The sequence below is a fragment of the Anopheles coustani genome, chromosome 2 (assembly GCF_943734705.1).
Source record: "Anopheles coustani chromosome 2, idAnoCousDA_361_x.2, whole genome shotgun sequence".
NCBI classification, from domain to species: domain Eukaryota; kingdom Metazoa; phylum Arthropoda; class Insecta; order Diptera; family Culicidae; genus Anopheles; species Anopheles coustani.
Window position 1 is genome coordinate 27,693,301 of NC_071289.1, and position 23,583 is coordinate 27,716,883.

A 23,583-nucleotide genomic window follows, 5' to 3' on the forward strand; every position below is an offset into this window, starting at 1 on the left:
TTCCGTGTACGTTCTCGCAAGACGAGAGCGGATTCTACTACAATAGGATATTTCTTCTTCACTCCTCGAGGGAAGAATCCTGACAACGATCCTAAGGATCCTGACGACGACGGGATGAGATGATTTGGATCCTCACGCTCATCCTCGGATGGAATATTGCACCGGGAACTAGATTTACTCATCTTTCCCAGGTGATTAAATCCAGCTATCGATGGCCAATCAAACAGGGATAAAAAGGATTGAATTATTCGAAATACTGGAGTAACCAAGCATCAAAAGAAAATTACCGGGTCTCAAACGGGGCACGCTGGCGTAACTTGATGGAGTGCAACTGCTTGTTGATATGGTTGAGTTTTGGATTATGTTTGATCGGTTTGTTTTACTTCTCCTAGCCTTAATTAACCGTGTGTTGGTTGTGTGACTTCGGTGCTGATTGCGTTTGGTTGGTGAAAACGTGTGGATTTGAAATTGGTTACGTTAATTCACAATTCACACAATTTGCATGAATCGAAGGTTTGCACGAAACTGTAATGTAACGTTCTAGTTCAGTTGTGATCTGTCACTAGTAACCTGATCTAGATCACATCTGTGACTAGTAATCTAGTTGTGATCTGACAGTTCTGTTTTATACCACATTTCAATTTTCAAAGTGACCGTTAATTTTTTTTTTCATTACAGAGACTTTGACATATTCGGTATGTTTAAATGTGCCTTTCTTTCAGCTTTTCTCGAGCTAAACAATACTGTTTCTGCAACCTTAGGAAACACTGTCCGTTCTAGACTTTAGCTGCTAGCGACTCACTGAACTCGACTGACTGTTCCCTGACGGGTAACTGTATATATAAGCATTCTAGCTACCGTCCCGCTTATGGGAACGACCTTGGTCTGCTTCCGCCTCTAGACGCAGTTGGTATTTTCAGGAATCAGACCACCGGCAAGATGTTGTGACTTCCTTCATTCGGTGGATTAGATATGTTCGAGTTGCGAATGTGATGTATTGTCGCGACTCATGTTGTATCTACGCTGCGTCCGTCAGGTCGACCCGGAACGTGAGGACAATCGGTGTCGTGAGTTTCTCTGGTGCGTCTCGGATTACACATCTAATTACGCCCTCCAGTTGCACCCTCCATTTGCGCCTGTGGTGCCACGGCTCATGTTGTGTCTATCCTACATCCGCTGGGTTGTTCGGTATGTCCGCGAAAATGATCGACTCACGCAGTGCCCAGAAGATCTTGCTGCGAAGAGTCATCGGGTAACCGGGCCGAATATGTTGTTCCAGACAGCGATTACGGTATGTTTGTCTCGAATAGTTTTTACGAAGCGGTTGTTTAGTCTTCAAATCATATGAATTATTTTTGCAGAATTCAGTTTATTAATCCACTTTAACGTCATGGGCACACTTTTACACAACCTCCTCGGGGTCCATGTTGATTTATTTACATTCTATAAAGAAAACCATGAGCAAAAGTTAATGTTCAAAACGCACCATATTCAGTATGGTAGATCGTTTTTCATAATCTTACTCCCATCCAACACTAAGCCCCAAGGGCACTACTACTTCACTTTAAATCATTTATAATAATAACATATACTTCAATTTCACGCAAGGTTTTCGGACATTTCTTCAAAATTTACGCAATGCACAAAATGTTTACCATGTTCAAATTTACGATCGATTTATTTGCGTAGGATTTCAATCCAGAATGTTTAAATGTCATCCCAAGAATCTCCTGAGTTCGATCATCCTTCTGCAGTATTAGCAACACACTCTACAAACGAAAATTTTAGTAATTAATAACTGTAAAGTTTCTACGATAAACCTAAAACTTACTCTCGGAATCGGTCCAGCCAACGTGAACTCCCAAACGTTTATTCTCCTCCAACAACCATTTATACAATGGATCGTAATATTCCAACAGAGCGTCCGCACTCATTTTCCGCTCACCAGTGAGGATTTCCATCGCGTCTGGCCACGGTTTCGACGATCCAAGGGCAAGCATTTCTCTGAATAATGAATAAGATTCAAGAGAGTCACATAATGCAATTGCGGTTGATCTTAATCAAAACATACTTTAATTTGTTTCCAGCAGCGGTGCTTTGGTAAATGTCGCAGTTGTTCAGGGTCTTCTCCGGGTCTCCCTTTACGTACTCTCCCGCCAACGTACAAGCGGCGCGATGAAACTGAAACTGAATGATGTAGGACACGAAATAGCGAAGATATTCCACATCAGCCGAAACGTGAAACTTGGCCGGAGGATCGAAGTCCTCTTCCGTGCGCACAACCGGTGGCTCAATGCCGGAGTATTGCGAACGCAGCTGCCAAAATCTACAGTTGTACTCCTTCGGCTTTATCTCATCCCGGAACACACCCCAACGATATTTGTCCACCGTGTAGGCGAACGGTATGAAGACAAGCTTTGTTAGGCCAGAGCGGTAGTACTGGTTAATCTTGACCTGTTCGTCGTCATCGTAGTCCTGCAGGAGGCCTACTTTCTTCATGTGCTTCGGTGTAGATACCGATAGGGCGATAACGTCCCCGACGGCCTCGTGAAATCCTGGGTTTGCACCACGGCGATACTCGACCGGCTGATGTTGGTACTGTAGGTAATATTGAGTGTGGCCAAGCTCGTGATGAGCGTCAAAGAGCTGATCCATCGTCACACGTGTGCATTGTTTAATGCGTACGTCGTCGATCTTGTAGGAATCCCATGCACTGGCTTGACAAACTAAATCCCGTCCATCGGTTGGCTTTTCCAGAATGCTCTTCTCCCAAAAAACTCTAAAATAAACAAAGAATAAATGAAAGTTCCTTGGTCACACATCGTAGCGCAGAAATATTACGGTGGCAGCTTTGTCATGTTCAGAGAAGCGAAAAAGTCATCTCCCATCTGGAACATTTTCAGCGGAGTGTACCCTTGGCGGATCATCTCGTCGGTAACGTCGAAAAGTTGTTTGTGTGGGAATGGCGTTGTAAAATCTGCAATCTTTAACCAAGCAAATGTGATATGATCTAATCTCCTTGAAATTCTACCTACATACATGGTTCCACTTGGTTGCCCACAGATTACCGAGCAAATGCATTGGAATCGGACCGGTAGGGGAGACCACCTTATCGCCATACATTTGTCCCAGCTTGTAACGAACGTAGGCATGTAGCTGCTCATAGAGTGGTCTGATTTGATTCATAATTTCGTCAACCTGCTGCTCGATAGTATTATCCTCGTACTCACTCAGCCAAACTTCAGCACCGGAGGTAAAGTCTATGTTAAAACGGAAGTAAGTTTTAACAATATGTACGCACCCGTAGACTTTTCGACTTACTGTTCAGCAGAGCAGCTTCTCTGACCAAATCGACGTAGTTCATGAACGGTGCGCGTGCCGTTGTCCCTGCTTCGTTGTACCACTGCACCCAGTAATACTTCAGCTCCTCCTGGTTCCGGTTGTTAGCGAAGATTTCCGTCAGCTCCGGTTCGAGCGAAATGTCACACCTAGATTGGTTGTCGTAATGACACAACTTTATATCCGCAAAGCTACTCCTCATAGAGCCTATCGAGTACATTATATCAATATACTCGTCGGCTGGCAGTACCCGATAGCCCAGTTTCGAAAGTTTTCTGATACGGCGCTTCAAGTCACCACTCTCCAAACGATCGATCGCGATCTGCTGCATCGCCTGAGCTGTTGACTGAAAAAGAAATGCATACAGTTCAATGGAAGTTTCGGTGCCTTAACCACCCAAAGTACCTTGACAATTCGGTTAAACTCCACTGTAGCAATGAACAGGGCCGTGAAATTGTTATCGTTGCCGTACGACGCTTCCCACCTCAAACTTTTCTGTAGTGCTAATGCCTGCTCATACCGCTTTTCCATCGATTGAAGGGATAGCCGAACATGGTTTTCATAGTTTCCTTCATCATAAGAGCGCTGATAAACTGGATCAGTTGAGACTCCTACACACATTACGATCAACAACAAGATTGATGCCCCCTTGAGTGCTATCATGGTTGAACTTTTCTCCACCGAAATTTGAAAACATGTATGTTAGAAAGTGTTGAATTGGAACGGTATTGGGTTTGTGAATCACAAGCAATGTCCTAAGTGATTCGAATTTTTGAACACATTTACTCTTCACTGCATAATGAGATATCTATCACTTTTTCAGGATTGATGTACATTTTCCAGTGCAGATCCTTATGCCTGGACCACCTATCACTGACTGAGCTCGACATTGCGAACTAATGAATAATACGAATAGCTTAGATGATCGTGAAGCTCTTTCCCTTCTTTATCACGTTATTGGATCGATACGGATTCTCAGAAAATGTAGTTTGTGGTCATGTTTTGAAAATAATGTTCTATGAACCACTGGGTGTTGATAAGATCACGGGTTTGTTGCGAATAACCTCACAACATATCATCATTATGAGTAGTAACCCAGTATGAAGTAATTCTCGGTATTGGCGCGGTTATTATTGTACAGAGTTTTTTTATTGTTCCGTGAATGGTAGAAGCACAAGCTTCGTTAATGCAGAGCTGTGGTACTAGTTAATCTTAACCAGTTCGTCGTCATCGTAGGTAAAGAGAATGCACGGCTCAATTAAACAAGGGGTTGGTTAGAATCACCAAAACAGTAGGTCGCTTGGTTTGAGGCTGTCAGAAGCCACACTCATTTCATCCCGAGGAAGGTAGGATTTGAATCCTTCCACTCGCCGTTATCGGTATCCGATAGCGGACGATGTGAACAAAAGGATGGCTGCTTCGCTTCCCGACGGTGTAACATGATAAAAAAATATTTTCAAACAAATCGATTCAATAAAAAAAAAAAATTCGACAAACCAGTCGATTTCCAACCAACTTTTCGGACATTTCTTCAAAAGAAACACTATTTACAAAATGTTTGCATGTTCATATTTACGATCGATTTATTTGCGTGGGATTTCAAACCAAACAGTTTAATTGCCATCCCCAGAAACATCACCTGAGTTCGATAATCCTTCTGCAGTATTAGCAACACACTCTACAAACGAAAATTGTAGTTAGTAACTGTAAAGTTTCTACGATAAACCTAAAACTTACTCTCGGAATCGGTCCAGCCAACGTGAACTCCCAAACGTTTATTCTCCTCCAACAACCAATTATACAACGGATCGTAATATTCCAACAGGGCATCCGCACTCATTTTCCACTCACCGGTAAGAATTTCCATGGCATCCGTCCACGGGTTTGAGGATCCAAGGGGGAGCATTTCCCTGAAAAATGCACAAGATGGAATAAAGTCATATAATGCAATTGCGGTTGATCTTAATCAAAACATACTTTAATTTGTTTCCAGCAGCGGTGCTTTGGTAAATGTCGCAGTTGTTCAGTGTTTTCTCCGGGTCTCCCTTTACGTACTCTCCCGCCAACGTACAAGCAGCACGATGAAACTGGAACTGAATGATGTAGGACACGAAATAGCGAAGATATTCCACATCTGCCGACACGTGGTACTTGGCCGGGGCATCAAAGTCCTCTTCCGTGCGCACAACCGGTGGCTCGATGCCGGAGTATTGCGAACGCAGCTGCCAAAACTTGCAGTTGTACTCTGTGGGCTTTATGTCACCCCGAAAGACACCCCAACGATATTTGTCCAGCGTATAGGCGAACGGTAGGAACACAAGCTTCGTTAATGCAGAGCGGTAGTACTGATTAATCTTGGCCTGTTCGTCGTCATCGTAGTCCTTCTGGAGGATCACATTCTTGTTATCTGTTGGTTTTTCCAGAATGCTGTTCTCCCGAAAGGCTCTAAAATGGACAAAGAACAAATGAAATTTCCTTCGTCACACATCGTAGAGCAGTAACATTACTGTGGGAGCCTTGTCATATTAATGGAAACGAAAAAGTTATCCCCCTTGCGAAACATTTTCAGCGGAGTGTATCCCTGGCGGATCATCTCGTCAGTCACATCGAGCAGTTTTTTCTCCGGGAACGGGGTTGTAAAGTCAGCGATCTTAAATGAAGTACGAATAATGTGTAGCCCAAGCATAACATGCCTTGAATAAACCTTGATTTACATACATGATCCCATGCTTGGGCCCACAGATCTCCGAGCAAATGCATTGGAATCGGCCCAGTATGGGAGACCACCTTATCGCCATACTTTTGTCCCAGCTTATAACGAACGTACGCGTGTAGCTGTTCATAGAGTGGTCTAATTTGGCTGATGATGTCATCAACCTGCTGCTCGATAGTACTATCCTCGTACTCACTCAGCCAAGCTTCAGCACCAGAAGTAAAGTCTATGTTAAAACGGAAGCAGGTTTTAGCAATATGGACTCACTCGTGAATTTTGCGACTTACTGTTCAGCAGAGCGGCCTTCCTATTCAATTCGACGTAGTTCATGAACGGTTCGCGTGCCGATCTCCCTACCTCGTTATACCACTGCACCCAGTAGTACTTTAGCACCTCCGGGTCCCGGTTGTTAGCGAAGATTTCCGTCAGCTCCGGTTCGAGTGAGATGTCACACTTGTATGGCTTGTCGTAATGACAAAATATCATACTTGCAAACCTGCTCCTCATGATGGCTATCGAGTACGTTATATAAAAAAACTCATCGTTTGATAGGGCAGCATAGCCCAGTTTCGAAAGTTTTCTAATACGGCGCTTCAAATCTCGACTCTCCAACCGATCGATCGCGATCTGCTGCATCTCCTGAGCTGTTGACTGAAAAAATTCATACTATTCAATGGAAGTTTCGGTGCCTTAACCACTCGCATTACTTCAACAATATTCTTAATCTCCACTGCAGCTATGTACATGGCCGTGATGTTTGCATCGTTGGCGTATGCCGATTCCCACCATAATCTTGTTTGTACTGCTAGTGCCTGCTCATACCGCTTTTCCATCGATTGAAGTGATAGCCGAACATGGTCTTCATAGGCTGTTATGTTTCCTTCATCATGTGAGCTCTGATAAACTGGATCAGTTGAGACTCCTACACACATTACTACTAACATCAAGATTGATGCATCCTTGAGCGCAATCATGGTTGTACCGTTCTCAACCGAAATTTGAAAACATGTATATTTGAAAGTGTTCAATTGGAAGGGTACTGGGTTTGTGAGTTACAAGCAATGTCCTAAGTGAACAGTGTCATGCACAGGTAAGCACTTTGGTGTATCACATTTACTCTTCACAGCACAATGAAATCTCTACGACTTTTTCAAGAATGATGTACATCCAGTGCCGATCTTTATGCCTAGACCACCTATCACTGACTGAGATTGGAAGAGCAGTAGCATGAGTTAATTTATACTCAAGATGAAACGCTAACTAATCAATCATACGAATAGCTCACACGATCGTGAAGCTCTTTCCCTTCATCACCACTGTTAGTTGATCGATAAGGATTCTCAGAAAATTTAGTTTGTTGTCATTTTTAGAATAAAATGATCAAAACACCTCTGGGTTTGTTTTGCATTTAACCTTACAACACGTCACCTGTATTCCAGTATGAAATAATTCCCAGAATTCGCGCTGTTATTAATGTACAGAGTTTGGTTAGTGTATAACCGATCAGTTGAACGGCTTGAATCAGAATAACCCTCCAGCTCATGGCACCAGAATTATGCAATTCATTAGGCTGACTTGTTATAGCTAACTACAACACTTATCAATACATGTACGTTCAAAGAAGGAATGATTGTTTAAAGTTAGTTAAAAACAAGTTGTAATATCCTCCAGGAGATTTGAAACATCTCTTCTCCACCATGAACAAGAACAAGAAGATGATCAACGTGTAGAAGTTGATGCTAACTTCCTTAAAGACCTTAAGCGAAGCCTCCGACTCTATTAACGCGCTTGGCTTCAAGTGCAATTTTATTTGTCAAGTTTGCATTCTTATATACCTAAGGTTCTTAGTTCTATCTCCCTTAGTTCTAAGCACTCTATCTTAAGTGCTATGTTATTCTTGCTCCATACTCGCCGCGATCGTCAGTTGACCTGATTAAGATCGCGGGCGGTGCTGGCTGACCTGGTTTGTTATGCGGCTATGCGGAAGTCAGCATTTGTTTTGTTTTTCACCAGCACTTGTTGATTAATCGAGATGTAATAATTCGATGTTTATTGTAAATACATACATAAGTACATATGTCGCTTAGCATACATAATTTCTTTGTCCCAAAATCCTGTTTGTCCCAAAAGGAACAAATCATGAGAAAACATCGTTAAGATTGGCCAAGCAGTTTCTAAGTTTTAGTTTTAAATTGTAGATTTGATTTCATAACATTGAAAAAAAGAACCGTGTTCTCGAATCTAACCATTTTTGGGCATTTCCTAAGGAAATCGGCCTTTCCAATTTGTCTTTTTTTCTAAATCTTATTTCGATAAAAACGTGTAAATCGTCCGAAGAGACTTTCACGATTTGCAAACCCGGTTTTGAGATTTAACATCACAAACAGACAACATTCGTTTTCATAGATATGGTAGAAGAAATAAAAGAAGTATAAAGGTAATATCATCAGTCAAAAAACTAAATAAAACATGTAATATCATCATTAAAAAAACTATAACGAAACGACATTACCGATGTTGTATTCTGTTGTATTTTTACTCAAAAATTTAATAAGTTAAAAAATTAAAATAAGAATAGTTATATAATCAGAAAATAAAATGTGTGCAAACCATTCAATTACCGTTTCATTGAAAAATATTGGTAGAATTTTCCTGAATGTTGATGCTAGAGATCGCTCCAGTGTTATTACCGCCATCAGAGTACGTTGCCCAGAGCGGCTGCTCGGCTCGCAAGGAAGATCCTTCTCTGGTTTGAGTAACACATTCTACAGAGGAAGAATTTTATCAGGAACTCATGTAACTGTGCTAAAGTAAAAACTTACTCTCTGAATCTGTCCAGCCAACGTGAACTCCCAAACGTGTGTTCTCCTCTAGCAGCCATTTATACAACGGATCGTAATATTCCAACAGGGCATCTGCACTCATTTTCCGCTCACCGGTGAGTATTTCCATGGCGTCCGGCCACGGTTTTGAGGATCCTAGGGCGAGCATTTCTCTGAAAAATGAACAAAATAGAATAGAGTCACAACATTTCAATGCTGTTTGTATTGATCCGAATATACTTTAATTTGTTTCCAGCAGCGGTACTTTGATAAATATCGCAGTTGTTCAGTGTCTTCTCCGGGTCTCCCTTTACATACTCTCCCGCCAACGAACAAGCAGCCCGATGAAACTGGAACTGAATGATGTACGACACGAAATAGCGAAGATATTCCACATCAGCCGAAACGTGATACTTGGCCGCTGGATCGAAGTCCTCTTCCGTGCGCACAACCGGTGGCTCGATGCCAGAGTATTGCGAACGAAGCTGCCAGAATCTACAGTTGTACTCCGTCGGTTTGATCTCACCCCGAAAGACACCCCAACGATATTTGTCGACCGTGTAGGCGAACGGTATGAACACAAGTTTCGTTAATGCAGAGCGGTAGTACTGGTTAATCTTGGCCTGTTCGTCGTCATCGTAGTGCTTCAGGAGGCCTACTTTCTTCAAGTGCTTCGGTGTGGACACCGATAGGGCGATAACGTCCCCGACAGCTTCGTGAAAGCCTGGGTTTGCACCCTGACGATACTTGACCGGCTGATGTTGGTACTGCAGGAAATATTGAGTGTGGCCGAGCTCGTGGTGAGCAACAAACAGCTGATCCATCGTCACACGGGTGCATTGTTTAATGCGTACGTCATCGGTCTTGTAGGAATTCCATGCAAAGGGAGTACAGATATTTTGTACATCGGTGGGCTTTTCCAGAATGCTCTTCTCCCAAAAAACTCTAAAATAAACAAAGAATAAATGAAAGTTTATTGGTCACACATCACAGCGCATAAATATTACGGTGGCAGCCTTGTCATGTTCAGAGAAGCGAAAAAGTCATCTCCCATCTGGAACATTTTCAGCGGAGTGTATCCCTGGCGGATCATCTCGTCGGTAACGTCGAAAAGTTGTTTGTGTGGGTATGGGGTTGTAAAGTCTGCTATCTTAAATTAAACAAACGAGATACGAATTCACCACAAATCTTAGCTCCTCGAAATTCTTCTGGTATTACATACATTGTCCCATGTCTGGGCCCACAGATCGCCGAGCAGATGCATTGGAATCGGACCGGTAGGGGAGACCACCTTGTCGCCATAGTTTTGTCCCAGCTTGTAACGAACGTACGCATGTAGCTGCTCATAGAGTGGTCTAATTTGACTCATAATTTCGTCAACTTGCTGCTCGATAGTACTATCCTCATACTCACTCAGCCATACTTCAGCACCGGAAGTAAAATCTAATTTAAAACGGAAGTAAGTTTTAGCAATATGGACGTGGTCCTCGCCGACTTTCCGACTTACTGTTCAGCAGAGCGGCCTTCATATTCAATTCGACATACTTCTCAAACGGTTTGCGTGCCGTTGTCCCTACCTCATTATACCATTTTTCCCAGTAATACTTTAGCTCCTCTGGGTCCCGATTGTTAGCAAAGATTTCCGTCAGCTCGGGTTCGAGCGAAATGTCACACTTAGATTGGTTGTCATAATGACACAGCTGGATATTCGCAAAGCTACTAGTCATGAAGATTATCGCATAATTCAAAACAAAATGCTCGTCGTCTGGTAGCACGACATAGTCCAATTCCGAAAGCTTACGAATACGGCGCTTCAAATCATCACTCTCCAAACGATCTGTTATAATCTGCCGCATCTCCTGAGCTGTTGACTGGAAAAGAAATGCATACAATTCAATGGAAGTTTCGATACCTTAACTACCCGCAGTACCTTAACAATTTCCTTAAACTCCTCTGTAGCATTGATTAAGGCCGTGAAATTTTCTTCGTTGTCGTACGCCATTTCCCAACTCAAAGTTTTGTACAGTGCTAGTGCCTGCTCATATCGCTTTTCCTTCGTTTCAAGTGATAGCCGAATATGGTTTTCATAGGCTGTTATGTTTCCTTCATCATGTGAGCCCTGATAAACTGGATCAGTTGAGACTCCTACACACATTACGATTAACAACAAGATTGATAATGCATAATGCAATCTCTACAACTTGTTCAAGATTGCTCCAGTGCTGATCCTTATGCCCAGACCCCCCATCACTGACTGAGCTCGGAAGAGAAGTGGCAAGAGTTCCTTTAAACTCAATTTGAAATGACTTTGCGAACTAATGACTAATACGAATAGTTTACACGATCGTGCAGCTCTTTCCCTACATTATCACATAAGTTGGTCGATAAGGGTTCTCAGAAAATTTAATTTGTTGTCATGTTTTGAAAATAATGATCTTAAAACCAATAGGTGTTGATAAGATCAGGGGTTAGTTTTGCATATAACCTTACAACACGTCAGCATTATGAATAGCATTCCAGTATGAAGTAGTTCTCGGTATTTGCTCTATTTTCATTGTACAGAGTTTCTGTATTGTATTGTTTAACGGGTTTAAATAGAATAACTTTCTAGCTCATAGCACCAGCTTACTGTACTAGACAACTCATTGAGCTGATTTGTTATAACCAACTACAACAGTTGTCAATAACTATAAAACAGAAGGTTGAAGGTTTTTTTTTTAAATCAAGAACACAAATATGATAAACGATTAGATAAAATTATTCAAACTTTATTGGCATCCTTTTACGTTATCGAAATGCACATGCGCAAAACAGTCTATAAAATAACAATTTAAAGTCAACAAGCACTTTCTTCGCGTTTTAACAACAAATGAGAAACCTTTTATGGTATAAAATCGATAGTTTTTGAAACACATTCTGGAAAATAAAAATTTGCATCAATCAATCATGTGACTTCAATAGAAAAGACGAAATCGAAATCTTACTCTCTGAATCGGTCCAGCCAACGTGAGCTCCAACTCGTGTGTTCTCCGCCAGCAGCCATTTATACAATGGATCGAAATATTCCAGGAAAGCATCCGCGCTCATTTTCCGCTCACCGGTGAGGATTTCCATCGCGTCTGGCCACGGTTTCGACGATCCAAGGGCAAGCATTTCCCTGAAAAATGCACAATACTCAATGTAATCGCATAATACATGCGTTTTATCTTAATCAAAACATACTTTAATTTGTTTCCAGCAGCGGTGCTTTGGTAAATGTCGCAGTTGTTCAGGGTCTTCTCCGGGTCTCCCTTTACGTACTCTCCCGCCAACGAACAAGCAGCCCGATGAAACTGGAACTGAATGATGTAGGACACGAAATAGCGAAGATATTCCACATCTGCCGACACGTGGTACTTGGCCGGGGCATCAAAGTCCTCTTCCGTGCGCACAACCGGTGGCTCGATGCCGGAGTATTGGGAACGCAGCTGCCAGAATCTACAGTTGTACTCTTTCGGTTTGATCTCGCCCCGGAACACTCCCCAACGATATTTGTCCAACGTGTAGGCGAACGGTAGGAATACTAGCTTCGTTACTCCAGAGCGGTAGTACTGGTTAATCTTGACCTGTTCGTCCTCCTCGTAGTCCTTCAGGAGGCCTACTTTCTTCAAGTGCTTCGGTGTGGACACCGATAGTGATAGAACATCCCCGACGGCCTCATGAAAGCCTGGGTTTGCACCACGGCGATACTCGACCGGCTGATGTTGGTACTGTAGGTAATATTGGATATGGCCCAACTCGTGGTGAACGACGAAAAACTGATCCATCGTCACACGGGTGCATTGTTTAATGCGCACGTCATCGATCGAGAAGAAATCCCATGCACTGGCATGACAAACTAAATCCCGTCCATCGGTTGGCTTTTCCAAAATGCTCTTCTCCCAAAAGGATCTATCAAAAATAAAGAATAAATGAAAATTCTTTCGTCAAATAGCATAGAGCAGTAACATTACTGTGGGAGCCTTGTCATGTTGAGAGAAACGAAAAAGTCATCTCCCATCTGGAACATTTTCAGCGGAGTGTATCCCTGGCGGATCATCTCGTCAGTCACATCAAGCAGTTTTTTCTCCGGGAATGGGGTTGTAAAGTCAGCGATCTGAAATGAAGTTTGGAAAAAAAATTATCCCAAAAATGGCACGCCTTAAATAAAACTATAACTATAATAACTTAAATAAAACTATAAAAAACAGTTTTACATACATGATCCCATGTCTGGGCCCACAGATTGCCAAGCAAATGCATTGGAATCGGACCGGTAGGGGAGACCACCTTATCGCCATACTTTTGCCTCAGCTTGTAACGAACGTACGCGTGTAGCTGCTCGTAGAGTGGTCTTATTTGATTGATAACATCATCGACCTGCTGCTCGAAAGTGGTATCGTCGTACTCCTTCAGCCAAGCGTCAGCACCTGAGGTTAAGTCTACGATGAACCGAAAGTTAGTTTAATATTCCGTATCTCGTTCTCTTCCCTTCAACCGCTTCGACTCACTATTAAGCAGCGCAGCTTCTCTGTTCAATTCAACGTACTTCTGGAACGATTCTCGCGCCGGTGCCCCCGCACTATTGTACCACTGCACCCAGTAATACTTCAACTCCTCCGGGTTCCGGTTGCTGGCGAAGATTTCCGTCAGCTCCGGTTCGAGCGAAATGTTGCAATTTGTTGATTCACCGTACGGACACAGTTTTACCTTCGCGTAGTTCGACTCCATGCTGGCAATCGAACCAAGCAGCTCGCGGAACTTTTCCTCCGGCAGGGCGGCATAGTTGAGCTTCGCGAGCTTCTTAACACGACGCTTCAAATCTTCACTCTCCAACCGATCGATTGCGATCTGTTGCAGCTCCTGGGCGATCGTCTGCGGCGTAGAAAATGTCACAAAATGGTATCACTTGAAAAGTCCCCGCAAAATGGAACCTCCACCATTACGAAATGCAGCGAAGAAACGTACCTTTGCCACCTGGGCGAACTCGGAAGCGGCTGCTGTTTTCTTGACCAAATTGGCCTCCGTTAAGTTTGAACCGTATTCCCAAGCTGCCAGGGTTTGGTGTGCTTTCGCTTGCTGATAACGTTGCTCGATCGCCGCTAGCGATAGACGTACTTCTTCCTCGTAGGATGCGGCGGAGCCGTCCTCGGTCGAGCGTCGGTAGACTGGACCGGCTATAATGGCTGCCGCACAAAGTAGTACGGCCAGCCACATAATGGGAACCCTCACCCGAGCGATCATATTCAATTTTTCTATACGCGTGAAATTTTTACTATTTAAACAGTTGTTGGAAAGAATTCGGCAAGGGTTTTATTCGACATCAATTTAAATATGTACGTACCGCGTAAGCCAAGTAATTATCTTTCACATTGAATCTTCACCCGGTTCTGTTATCAGTAGCACTTTCCCTTAGAACGATACACTTCTCCGGAGCGCTTGTCCTCGCCCTACTACTACCACTCATCGACTGAAGTCGGTCGATCAGTTGCAAGCCCCGCAATCGTATTCAATTTCGTATGACCTTTTGAACCTTTGAAACAGATTTATAGGGTAGTGGGGAGCTCTAGCGATTTCGGATTTCGAAACAAAAAATCTCCGGCTATTGAATGTTTGCATTAAATCTTTATTTTATTTGTGACAATTTTTCAAAGGACGGGAAATAAGTTTACTTGATCCGAATACTTCTGGAGCTGGACATTACGTTTGTTTTGCTGTTCAGTGTGCTGTTTTAATTCATCGCCGCAGCAGCACTACTGTGAGATCAAAATGTTTGATTGATTAGTGTCAATTACCTGCGTCGGGTTTTCGCTTTCTCTTCTTTATTTAAAAAATCTAAACAACAAAATTATGCTACCCATAAAATAGTTAATAAACATGCAAATAGTAGTCCATCGTTGCTAGCAGTGGTTCGCCATGGCAGCCGGTTCAACCTGTTGTTTTCGTGTCCTCGGGCAGCCGCCCAAGGGACGACCAGAATCCCTGAACTCGGCTGTGGCTTTTCACTCGATTGGTTTTATCGTATCAATAATATACTTTATTGCCCCCATTTGCGTCGTACTTTGCTTACGTCGGTGTGTGGAGGAAATTGGCTGCCCACGGGAGATGGCATATGCAGTTAGCGCCCTGGCGAATAGAGAAGTCTTCTACGTTACAGCTGTGGCCCTGTGTTTATGCCTCTCCGCCGCCTTCGGGCGAAGAGGCTTGTGTGCATGCTGCGAAAATTAGCAATGTTTTGTTTGTTTGTTTCTTACGCTTCTTGCGCTGTACAAATCAGTTTTTGATTATCGAATCATACATTAAGAATGTTTTGCTATCGTTTAGAATAGTTCTGTTAGTCGTAATTGGCCTTCGTGTTTACGTCCGTTAAACCGCCAGAATTTCCAAATTTATGTTTAAAAAGCATCAGCTTTTTACGCTTTTATCTCGCTGCTTGCATTAAATTTCTACCTAAAACGTGTGCTTGAAGTGTATTTGATCGGAATGTAGGGAAAAATCTGAGTTTCACTCATGTCTCCACCGGTGGTCGCGACTACGCCGGCACTCGACGCCGAATATTGCCAAGGCATCCGGCACGGCTCAGGAGATGCCGCTTCCAGCCACCATCCAGCGGTAGCAGCACATCGTCATGACACAGGGGACATCTGGCCGCACCCGTTGTAAATTCTGTTTGTAAAGTAGAGAACTTTGTTATTTCGATCACTATCCAATATGGTGACGCCCCATAACCGTTACCTCGACAAAAGTCTTCCATAAGATGGTACTCGTACAGATCCTTATGCACCGACTCGGTACACCGTTCGCATGACAAATAGCTAGTTTTGGCTTCACATTCGTCTGAAAATTGTTTTTTGAAAGATATTTCAATGAAGGAGTCGTAAAGAGACGGTCGGTTGAACTTACGAATCAAATGACCAGAGAGGGCAGCGACCTCAAGAATTTGGCTACACTGTGGACATTTGGTCAGCACGGGACAAGCTTTCCAGTAGTGCTTATCGAGCTGCGTAGGATCACCGTGGCAAATCCAGTCGCAAAATGGGCATCGGCTGGAGATTTGGAAACGATAGAATTTCACTATTGGATACCAGTCTCTTACATTTTTCTTTCTTACTTACATTTCATTCTCGATACCATCGAACGAGTCCGAGTTGGAGCTCTTCCGCGAGCCGGCTCCATTCTCGGGGGCTACCACTCCCGGTAGGAACCCGATCGTACTGTCGTACATGTTTGTTTTCGATTGGGATAACTTCTGACGACTCCGGTCGAGAGTGCCGGAACCCGCATCCTTCCCGTTGCAGTGACCACTGCTGCTGCCGTCCAGTTTATCGTAATACGATCCCGAACCGTCTCGATGGCCATCGTCACCGGACGAACCGATCCCCGTAGACGCCCACTGGCCGTGGTGACCGATGGCGTGCCCACTTTTGCTCTTGATGATCCCTGCCGTAGTCGCGTCCAGTCGGCGCACCGGGCTCGAGTTGGTATCCTGCAATTTCATGGAACTGAAACTAGACTGCCAACCGGGGGTCTGATTATCAGAGAAACTGACGATCGTGCGTCCATCGTAGCGCAGGTTCTTGTTGCGTATCTCCACCGGGGGTGAGCTCTTCGAGCTGCTGGACATCGGTGGTGAGCAGATGCCGGCGAACGATGCCGGACCGCAGAACTGTTTGTTTTCCAACATTTCCTTCTTGCGCTACAACCAAATGGGGATAAAGCTAGACGTTAGGTCGGATGGAAGCGTTCGAGATGTTTTCTTCTGTTACCTGAAGATCGATCTTATCAAACTCAGCAAACAGCTGGCGGTAGAGTAGATTCCGGCGCGTTATATCATCATCCGGAGGAAGCTGCTTACGCACCAAGCGCGGGTTAACCTTGTACACCAAGAGTAGCACCCTTTCGGCCACCTTGCGTACCGATTCGGCCGGATGGTGTATTCCGGAGCAGCCAGCTTCCGAAAGTGTTCGACAGGCAAGTCCACTCTGTTTGTCGTTCGATATACCTTGGCTGAGTACCAGCTGCTCGAGCATTTGCATCCGACTTAGTGCTAACCGAGGATGCGTTCCGTTGCCAACTGGACGCGATAGGGCCGGAGCAATGAGGTGCTGTTCTCGTACCTCAGGGCAGGCTGCGATGCTGAGGATCGTATGCTGCGCCAGTGTGTGTACCCGAGCCGAAGGATCACCACTCTTGGAAAGCAGCTCCGGTAGTAGACGATCAACTGATCGTGCAACTTCGCTTGGTGCGACGCTAAGGAAAAAGTATCGTATTAGTCATCGTAGTAAGCATTTCGATCTTCTCGATGAACAGCATACCGATTTGGAACAAACTCCATGAACAAACTTCGCACCGTTTCTGTCGCTTGGCTGAACACGGAGAATACCGCATCGCGAACTCCACGATGGAGCAAAAGGGTAGCTCCACGACAGATCTTATTGGGCCCGGCCTGGGCCGCCTGGGCCTGAGGTTCCGGTTCGATCTCCTGCTTTAGTATTCTCCGTAGCCGTATCAGACCTTCCTCGCGATCGGTGAACTGTCGCGAGTAGATCAACTCCACCAGTTCCATGCCGAAGATCAGTATCGGTAATGCCGCCTGGCGACGTTCACGATCGTTCAGCTTACAGCGAATCTTCCCCCCGTCCTGCTCGATCATTGCCGTCCCTTGACACTCACGAAGGAAATCATTTGCGTGGCTTCTGCAACGAAAAACATACGTATGATGGTGATCCTTCCAAAAAGTAACATCGCTGCCAGCGGCTCTTACCCGAGAGTGGGAATCGCACGTTCATCGTAATCTTCGTAACTATTCCTCGGAGCACTTTTGTTGCGTCTCCTTAGCGAACCCGTGTTCGTGGGGGACCTCATCGGACTGCGACCTTTGTGACTCATCAGAGGCGATTGCTGAACCTCGTCCGGGCGCGTTAGACTCTGCTGCGAGGAACGTCCTTCCGGTTTTACCGTGCAACTGCTGGCGCTCGAGGCTGCCGATGCGGTCGTGTTTGTCGAAGTGCTCGTGGTAGAATCGGTCGCATCCGACGGCAACTTCGATCCGTCCTGCGTTACCTGCGTGTGTAAGTGATGCGCGTGTGGTAGCGTCGAGTCCGACGAGAGTGCACTGGCCACATCTTGCAGGCTAGGCGGTGAAGGCAACGTTGGCTTAGATGCGTACAGCTCCGAGCAGGAGTCGTTACTTGTGATGCTCTTGTCACTCTGGAGCAACAGCTCGACCCGTAGCTGATCGAACACGGCCTTGCGATACATTTCGATCTGCTCCTTCCGGAGCCGGGCGGTGGTAAAGTCTTCCGCCTGGACTGCCTGCCGTTTCGCCAGTGCGTACCGTCCAAGACGTTCACCGGCCGTCCTTAAGGCGCCCATGCAGAGCTTTAGCTTTCGGGCATACTCGAAGCGTTCATCTGGAAGAGTAATTAGGCAAAGGAATTAACAGAGTTCCTTCATAGCCTTCCCTTTAGTTCATCTTACCCTGCACTGCCTGGATCTTGAGTATCTCCATCCTTCGCACCACCTCACAAATACTCTCCTCCACGTACATCGAGTACGACAGATCGTCACAGGCGGATGCGAGCGAGCCGTTCAGGGCGTCGATGTTCGGTGGCACAGCGTTCATCAATGACGACACGTTCCCCTGCATCGATGCCAGCTCGTCCGCCGTCAATTCCTCGCCCAGAATGTTAATGGCCAGCAGAGCCACCTGGTTGTCCTTGTTGAACTCATTCGGATGGGCTGGCCCTAGCCGTAGCTTAAGGTGGGAGCCTACTTTTGGGGCGACGGTCACGCTCTGCAGCTCCCGGGACGTAAAGTTTGTGCTGGCATTGTCCGACAGGGCCACGAATCCCATGTACTCGAAGCTCTGGCTGGAAGGGGTACTCGGGGCACTCTTGCTGGAGTAGTGTATCCATAGTTCAATGCGTTCGGCTAAGCAAATGGTAAGAGAAACAGGAAAACTTGAAAGTAATCCGCATCGAACATGGAGGAATGTTTATTCGTTGTCAAAGGGTACGATTAATTGCATAAAACTTAGCCAACGTTTGATCAATTTTTATGACTCACACACGTTGCGTATGAGCTAACTTCGGAAACCCCGGTAGGAAAATCAATAAACAGAATTTCAAACGACATAAACCATGCCAAAGGGTACAACGATGAGACGGCAATTTATTCAGCCTCCCGTATATCGTTTTCCACTCTATTTGTCAATTTGATAATGTTTTATTTTTTTTGCTCCTATTTCGCAAAACAAAAAAAACAATTTCTTCTGTCAACCGGAAACAACCGGCATTATACCTCGCACACAAACACACTGTAAATCCGGCTATAAACACCATTTAAATAGCCACGTGTTTCGCTCGAGCGTTGGATCCCAGCCGTTTGCTTCCGTTTATACTCTCCTTGGGGTTTTCCGACTTTCTCTCTCGTATCCGTGGTCGTTGGGGAAAACAACAACATTCCCGGAATGCGCTTCCTTTGAATGACTACATCGTCTGCACTGTTCATTTCATGTGCGTTCATGCGACGTGGCTAATGAACAACGGGGTTTTCCTTCCATTCGAATTTTCCATCCCCAGTTTTTCCTAGCTCGGTGATACTTACGAATGTAATACTGATGCGCTAGGACCTGTATCCGTACGATACGGGCTGGATTGAAGAACCGCAGGACGATCTCTTTGGGGCTGACCGAACTGTCCGCGTTCGATCGCCAACCGTGGACTGTCGGATTGTGGCTGTTTAGTTCGCTGGCCGGAAAGTCCGTGTCTTCGTCTACCGAACAAGGAAAACACAACCGTTATGATCCGTCCTTAGGGGCGAAAAACTATCAAACCCAAATGATAGCCATCGTCCGACGGTCAGACTAATCGAAGTTGATCCAATTTTAATGCCCTACCTGAAGCAAACACGACTTTGAAAGGAATTTTACGAGCCATACTGTGTGCAACTCTGGCCCTCGGGTCGAAAACTCGCTTGGCGAAGAAAACTTTTTTTCACTACTCTCCCTCGCAGCTAGTCGAACATTCGACGGACGAGGGTGAAACAACTTGTAGGAAAATTAGTTTTTGCAAGTTTAATTTAGCAGCGTTATATAATCTTCTTCAGGAGAAGGGGTTTTCACTCGTCCGGAACATGATACTGCAGTCAATGCGCTCGATGATAACGAGTGAGCCTTTTCTGCATATCGGAGCTCATATCCATGGTTGGGCTTTTCTTGACCCTTGAAGTATTTACTCTCACCCCATTCCGAGCATCATTACTCTGCTTTTTGTACACATTTTTTCACACAGAACTGGACACGATTAAAAATTAGGCTCTATACCATTCACTCACACGCCAAAATCTTGTGTTGTTCAACATATTAATTTGATTTTCTTCATTCGCTGCCAGCAAAAAGTAGACACGTTGTCTACCTGCACAATTGACGGCCGAAAGAAAGGATAAACTTTTCCATCCCGATAAGCAGTGGGCATTTGATTAGGAACTGTAACAACCAATCCTCACAATCACCGTAAAAAACAACTTCAAAGGCAACTTATTCTCTGCAAAAGCTCGCTTATCTGGTTAACCGGTATCCTTATCGATTGAGGAATGAAAAACGTTTGGTGCCAGCAATGCTTGTGTGACTGCACACACTTTGCGATATGATGTGGATGTGGATGATGGTGGCGATGAGTTTTACAGATTGGTCCTCGCTGAACAGAGGCCACGGTGGATCTGCCCGTGCTGGAAAATGGTGGAAATGAACCGGGAAAGAAAATCGTCTCCCCGTCATGCGCACCAAGCACGTTGGCCCCGACGGTCAACTGTCACGTTTCAAACCATTCATGCTGCATATGGCACAGCCAGTGGGAAACACATGGTACAACTGATGTTTTTTCAAATGCATTCGAAAAAGGAAATAAATTTATAACTTGTTACAAATACGTTGCCACGTGCTAGCAGAAGTAAAATACAGCAACAATCCACTAGTGCAACGAATGCAGATGCTCCGAATAACACCCCTTCCCAACATAGAACGACCGGCTTCTTTCTCCTCATAGCTTCCTATCAGTAACTGCATGGCATCACCCAAGAGAAGAACTTTTTAAAAAAAATCTAGTTGAAAAAGAAATGTTATTGAACATTCAATGGAAACAACACGTGTTTAACCGTTATGGTGAATTTTAAACAACATTCGGCACAGGGAATACATTTGAGAGCGCTATAAATATCTATATCAAAAGTATGTCTAATGAGTTTATTAGTAAAAATGAGTAGAACAAAATTTGGTACAAAACAAAAATTCAAAATCTCTGTATATTGTCCGTATATCATGACCGTTCAGCTCAACCATACACTGTAAACAAAGTTGACCGATCGCTCTAGATAGGTTTTCCAATGGCGCACGATTTTTCGCTATCCATTTAAAAAATTATACTGGAGAATGATGAAATATAATTTGACGTCGCTTGGTCTAGCACAAATATTCTTGCAGAACCACAAACTTTTCAAAATTCTTCATCGTACCCAACGAAATCCTGAAAAGTTCAATTTTTCTGTATTAGACAACCTTCTCTTGAGCCTTGGTTGAGAGAGCGAACTGTCAGACACAATCCAAAATGGCGAAAAACTTAAGGCTCGCCCACACGACGCCGTTTGTGGTGCATTTTAGACGCTTACGCTGTAAATACATAACTAGTTGCGTTAAATTCAATGGGTTTGTTAAGGTTTCTAGTAGAGCTTTGTTTTCTCCCCACGATAATACCGAGAATTTCTGTATACCTACTTTCTGATGGAAAAAAATCACGTTAATAAATCTAAATCATAGAATTTTTATGCACCACATACTCAGTCTGACCGCAGCTTAAGTTTCGTAACAAATCTGTAAACAAACGCACATTCGTGCTATTTCTTTCGCTCCCTTCGAAACGCTGCTGCCGTAGCCGTGGTGAGTGAAAGAGACATCTACACCCACCTTGGCACAGTCCAGTCGGTCCTGCTTCGGAGTGGCACCTCTAGTTCGTGCACGGTGGGAAAATCGATAGTGCCGCGAAAGGTGGTGTGTGCAGGGTTTTTCGTGAAAAACAGTGATTTCCCGTGTGCAGCGTGCCCCAAAACTGTGTCATAAACGTGCACCGAATCGAGTGTCGCGTGTGCATTGGCGTTTTCGCACCAGCGTATGTCGACAATAGCGCAACCGTACCAACCACCAGGTAAGCCATGGTGGCATAAGCCACCATCACCGCCTATTACAGCGGGACCACCTCACATCGTCCTCTCCCACCCGCCCGATTGTGAACGCCGTTCGTACTCGTGACTCCGCGCCGTTGCCTCACTCCCTTCCTCCACCTCGTAGAGATTGTGAAGGCTTGAAAGGCTTCTCATTCAACACAAAGCGAAGAATTTAACATCCTCCGTGGAAAAACAATCTGTGTGCGATTAGTTACTGGCGTGGAAATGATTTGTTGTGCCGCTAAAAATAAAATGGCCATGTGTGATAGTGCGGTGCATGCGTACGGTGACAACAGCTCTGGAGACGTGGTTTTTTTTGCTTCCCCGAGCCGTGACTCCGCGCTGAATCAAACAGGCAAGGTCACCTCCACGACGGCACCAGGCAAATTCGTCTCCAGCCAAAAATGCCTCGGGCCACATGATCCAAATGACCACTTCCAAAGCATTCGGTTTCAGGGAAAGAATCTCCATTCCATTCAACCGTCAAGAAACGGAGGCCGAACAGCATCAGTGGTTACTGCCTGGCTTTGTTATGTAAACAAGCGTGAGTTCAGGGGACCGTGGAGCATAATTATCTGCCCGACGATGTGTGGATGTGACTCTCTTTCTCCGAAGAAACCCGTGGCCAAGTGTGCGTGTGTGTGTGTATGCACGAAAGAAGATGATGTTGATTTGAAATGACAACAAAGCGCATCCATCTGGAACAAGAACAAGACTGCACTCACCTCGTCGGGGATTCCACTTTCCTGTTTCAGCTGTGTTGTCATTTTTTTTTGTTCCGTTCTGAAAAACGTCACTTGCATTGTTTTTGTGCCATTCCCTTTCGTTATCGTTCGTTCCGGTATTGCTTTTTGTCCCTCGAAGAAAACACCACAGCTTGCTTCGATTATTTGCTTTAAATCCGGGTTCTCGGATGGACGATTTCTGAGGAAAGCGCTCCGATTGCGTAAAGATCGTCCAAGATCGCGCGTCTGCTGGCGAACGAAAACAAAGCACCCATATGTTTGTGTGTGTCCTGTGTGTGCGAGTGGGAAGGCCACAAACTCGCTCCATTAGGGAACACCATGCTGCAGCATCAACATGTGGTTGGGCAGGCGATCCGTCGCGACCACTGAGATGAAGGAGCGAGCGAATATGCTGCTCGAATCGACAGACAGATCCCGCCGTCGTCGTCGGAGTCTGCGCCGCTGAAACTGATCATTACGATCGCTTTCAAAGGGCCGAGAGGCGCAAAAGTTGCTGCTTAGATTGCTCCACCTATTATGGACCCCCGCCGTTGTGGCGGAACAAGGGAGAGGCGGGCAGCTGACCCGAATTAAACGTCGGGCGAAAGTGTATCGCTCGCTGCTCGTTAGCGAACCGGGCTACGGCGTATAAGCTGCGTATAAAAGGGTGCCTCGTGGACGACTTTGTTGTAGCCCAGGCGAAGAGGTCAGTCGCTCGCGGATTATGGAGAGCCGTTCGTTTTGAGGG

The 23,583-nt window shown here is 45.0% G+C and overlaps 5 protein-coding genes across 5 annotated transcripts in view; 1 reads left to right on the plus strand and 4 right to left on the minus strand.

Annotated features, from left to right (window-relative positions):
• Window positions 1–1,652: 1,652 nt before the first annotated feature.
• Window positions 1,653–3,673, minus strand: LOC131265764 (angiotensin-converting enzyme-like). The gene is made up of 6 exons (XM_058268068.1): window positions 3,322–3,673; window positions 3,040–3,260; window positions 2,842–2,984; window positions 2,072–2,779; window positions 1,832–2,004; window positions 1,653–1,769 (listed from the first exon to the last, which is right to left on the minus strand). Exons 1-6 carry the CDS (start codon window positions 3,668–3,670, stop codon window positions 1,741–1,743), a joined length of 1,623 nt encoding a protein of 540 aa, XP_058124051.1. The 5' UTR covers window positions 3,671–3,673; the 3' UTR covers window positions 1,653–1,740.
• Window positions 3,674–4,896: 1,223 nt separating this feature from the next.
• On the minus strand, window positions 4,897–10,601 carry LOC131265763 (angiotensin-converting enzyme-like). The gene is made up of 6 exons (XM_058268067.1): window positions 10,382–10,601; window positions 10,097–10,317; window positions 9,882–10,024; window positions 9,115–9,819; window positions 8,875–9,047; window positions 4,897–5,017 (listed from the first exon to the last, which is right to left on the minus strand). Exons 1-6 carry the CDS (start codon window positions 10,599–10,601, stop codon window positions 4,953–4,955), a joined length of 1,527 nt encoding a protein of 508 aa, XP_058124050.1. The 3' UTR covers window positions 4,897–4,952.
• A 1,013-nt stretch (window positions 10,602–11,614) lies between these two features.
• On the minus strand, window positions 11,615–14,356 carry LOC131265762 (angiotensin-converting enzyme-like). The gene is made up of 8 exons (XM_058268066.1): window positions 14,237–14,356; window positions 13,861–14,147; window positions 13,404–13,767; window positions 13,114–13,334; window positions 12,867–13,009; window positions 12,097–12,804; window positions 11,859–12,031; window positions 11,615–11,790 (listed from the first exon to the last, which is right to left on the minus strand). Exons 2-8 carry the CDS (start codon window positions 14,134–14,136, stop codon window positions 11,756–11,758), a joined length of 1,920 nt encoding a protein of 639 aa, XP_058124049.1. The 5' UTR covers window positions 14,137–14,147; window positions 14,237–14,356; the 3' UTR covers window positions 11,615–11,755.
• Window positions 14,357–14,551: 195 nt separating this feature from the next.
• LOC131265759 (centrosomal protein of 104 kDa) lies at window positions 14,552–19,832 on the minus strand. Its single transcript, XM_058268064.1, has 10 exons — window positions 19,793–19,832; window positions 19,501–19,668; window positions 18,373–18,825; window positions 17,657–18,305; window positions 17,208–17,588; window positions 16,659–17,142; window positions 16,008–16,588; window positions 15,796–15,938; window positions 15,628–15,729; window positions 14,552–15,558 (listed from the first exon to the last, which is right to left on the minus strand). Exons 1-10 carry the CDS (start codon window positions 19,830–19,832, stop codon window positions 15,425–15,427), a joined length of 3,135 nt encoding a protein of 1,044 aa, XP_058124047.1. The 3' UTR covers window positions 14,552–15,424.
• A 2,084-nt stretch (window positions 19,833–21,916) lies between these two features.
• Window positions 21,917–23,583, plus strand: part of LOC131265760 (aryl hydrocarbon receptor nuclear translocator homolog) — a 201,460-nt gene continuing 199,793 nt past the window's right edge. Inside the window, exon 1 of the mRNA XM_058268065.1 lies at window positions 21,917–22,091. The gene's annotated coding sequence lies outside the window, so the exon portion shown is untranslated. The remainder of the gene's footprint in view (window positions 22,092–23,583) is intronic.

What these genes read in the sequence shown, in the direction of transcription:
- LOC131265764 (XM_058268068.1), bottom strand. Translation starts at nt 3,670, where the DNA reads ATGCAGCAGATCGCGATCGATCGTTTGGAGAGTGGTGACTTGAAGCGC. An exon ending in AACATGACAAAGCTGCCACC is followed by an intron (nt 2,780 to 2,841) that starts GTAATATTTCTG and finishes TGTTTATTTTAG; the next exon opens with AGTTTTTTGGGAGAAGAGCA. An exon ending in TGGCTGGACCGATTCCGAGA is followed by an intron (nt 1,770 to 1,831) that starts GTAAGTTTTAGG and finishes TTTCGTTTGTAG; the next exon opens with AGTGTGTTGCTAATACTGCA.
- LOC131265763 (XM_058268067.1), bottom strand. Translation starts at nt 10,601, where the DNA reads ATGACTAGTAGCTTTGCGAATATCCAGCTGTGTCATTATGACAACCAA. An exon ending in GGGCCCAGACATGGGACAAT is followed by an intron (nt 10,025 to 10,096) that starts GTATGTAATACC and finishes GTTTAATTTAAG; the next exon opens with ATAGCAGACTTTACAACCCC. An exon ending in TGGCTGGACAGATTCAGAGA is followed by an intron (nt 5,018 to 8,874) that starts GTAAGTTTTTAC and finishes TTTCGTTTGTAG; the next exon opens with AGTGTGTTGCTAATACTGCA.
- LOC131265759 (XM_058268064.1), bottom strand. Translation starts at nt 19,832, where the DNA reads ATGGCTCGTAAAATTCCTTTCAAAGTCGTGTTTGCTTCAG. An exon ending in AGCGCATCAGTATTACATTC is followed by an intron (nt 18,826 to 19,500) that starts GTAAGTATCACC and finishes CCATTTGCTTAG; the next exon opens with CCGAACGCATTGAACTATGG. An exon ending in TATGGAAGACTTTTGTCGAG is followed by an intron (nt 15,559 to 15,627) that starts GTAACGGTTATG and finishes CTTTACAAACAG; the next exon opens with AATTTACAACGGGTGCGGCC.
- LOC131265762 (XM_058268066.1), bottom strand. Translation starts at nt 14,136, where the DNA reads ATGATCGCTCGGGTGAGGGTTCCCATTATGTGGCTGGCCGTACTACTT. An exon ending in GCTGCTGGAAACAAATTAAA is followed by an intron (nt 12,032 to 12,096) that starts GTATGTTTTGAT and finishes TGCATTTTTCAG; the next exon opens with GGAAATGCTTGCCCTTGGAT. An exon ending in TGGCTGGACCGATTCAGAGA is followed by an intron (nt 11,791 to 11,858) that starts GTAAGATTTCGA and finishes TTTATTTTCCAG; the next exon opens with AATGTGTTTCAAAAACTATC.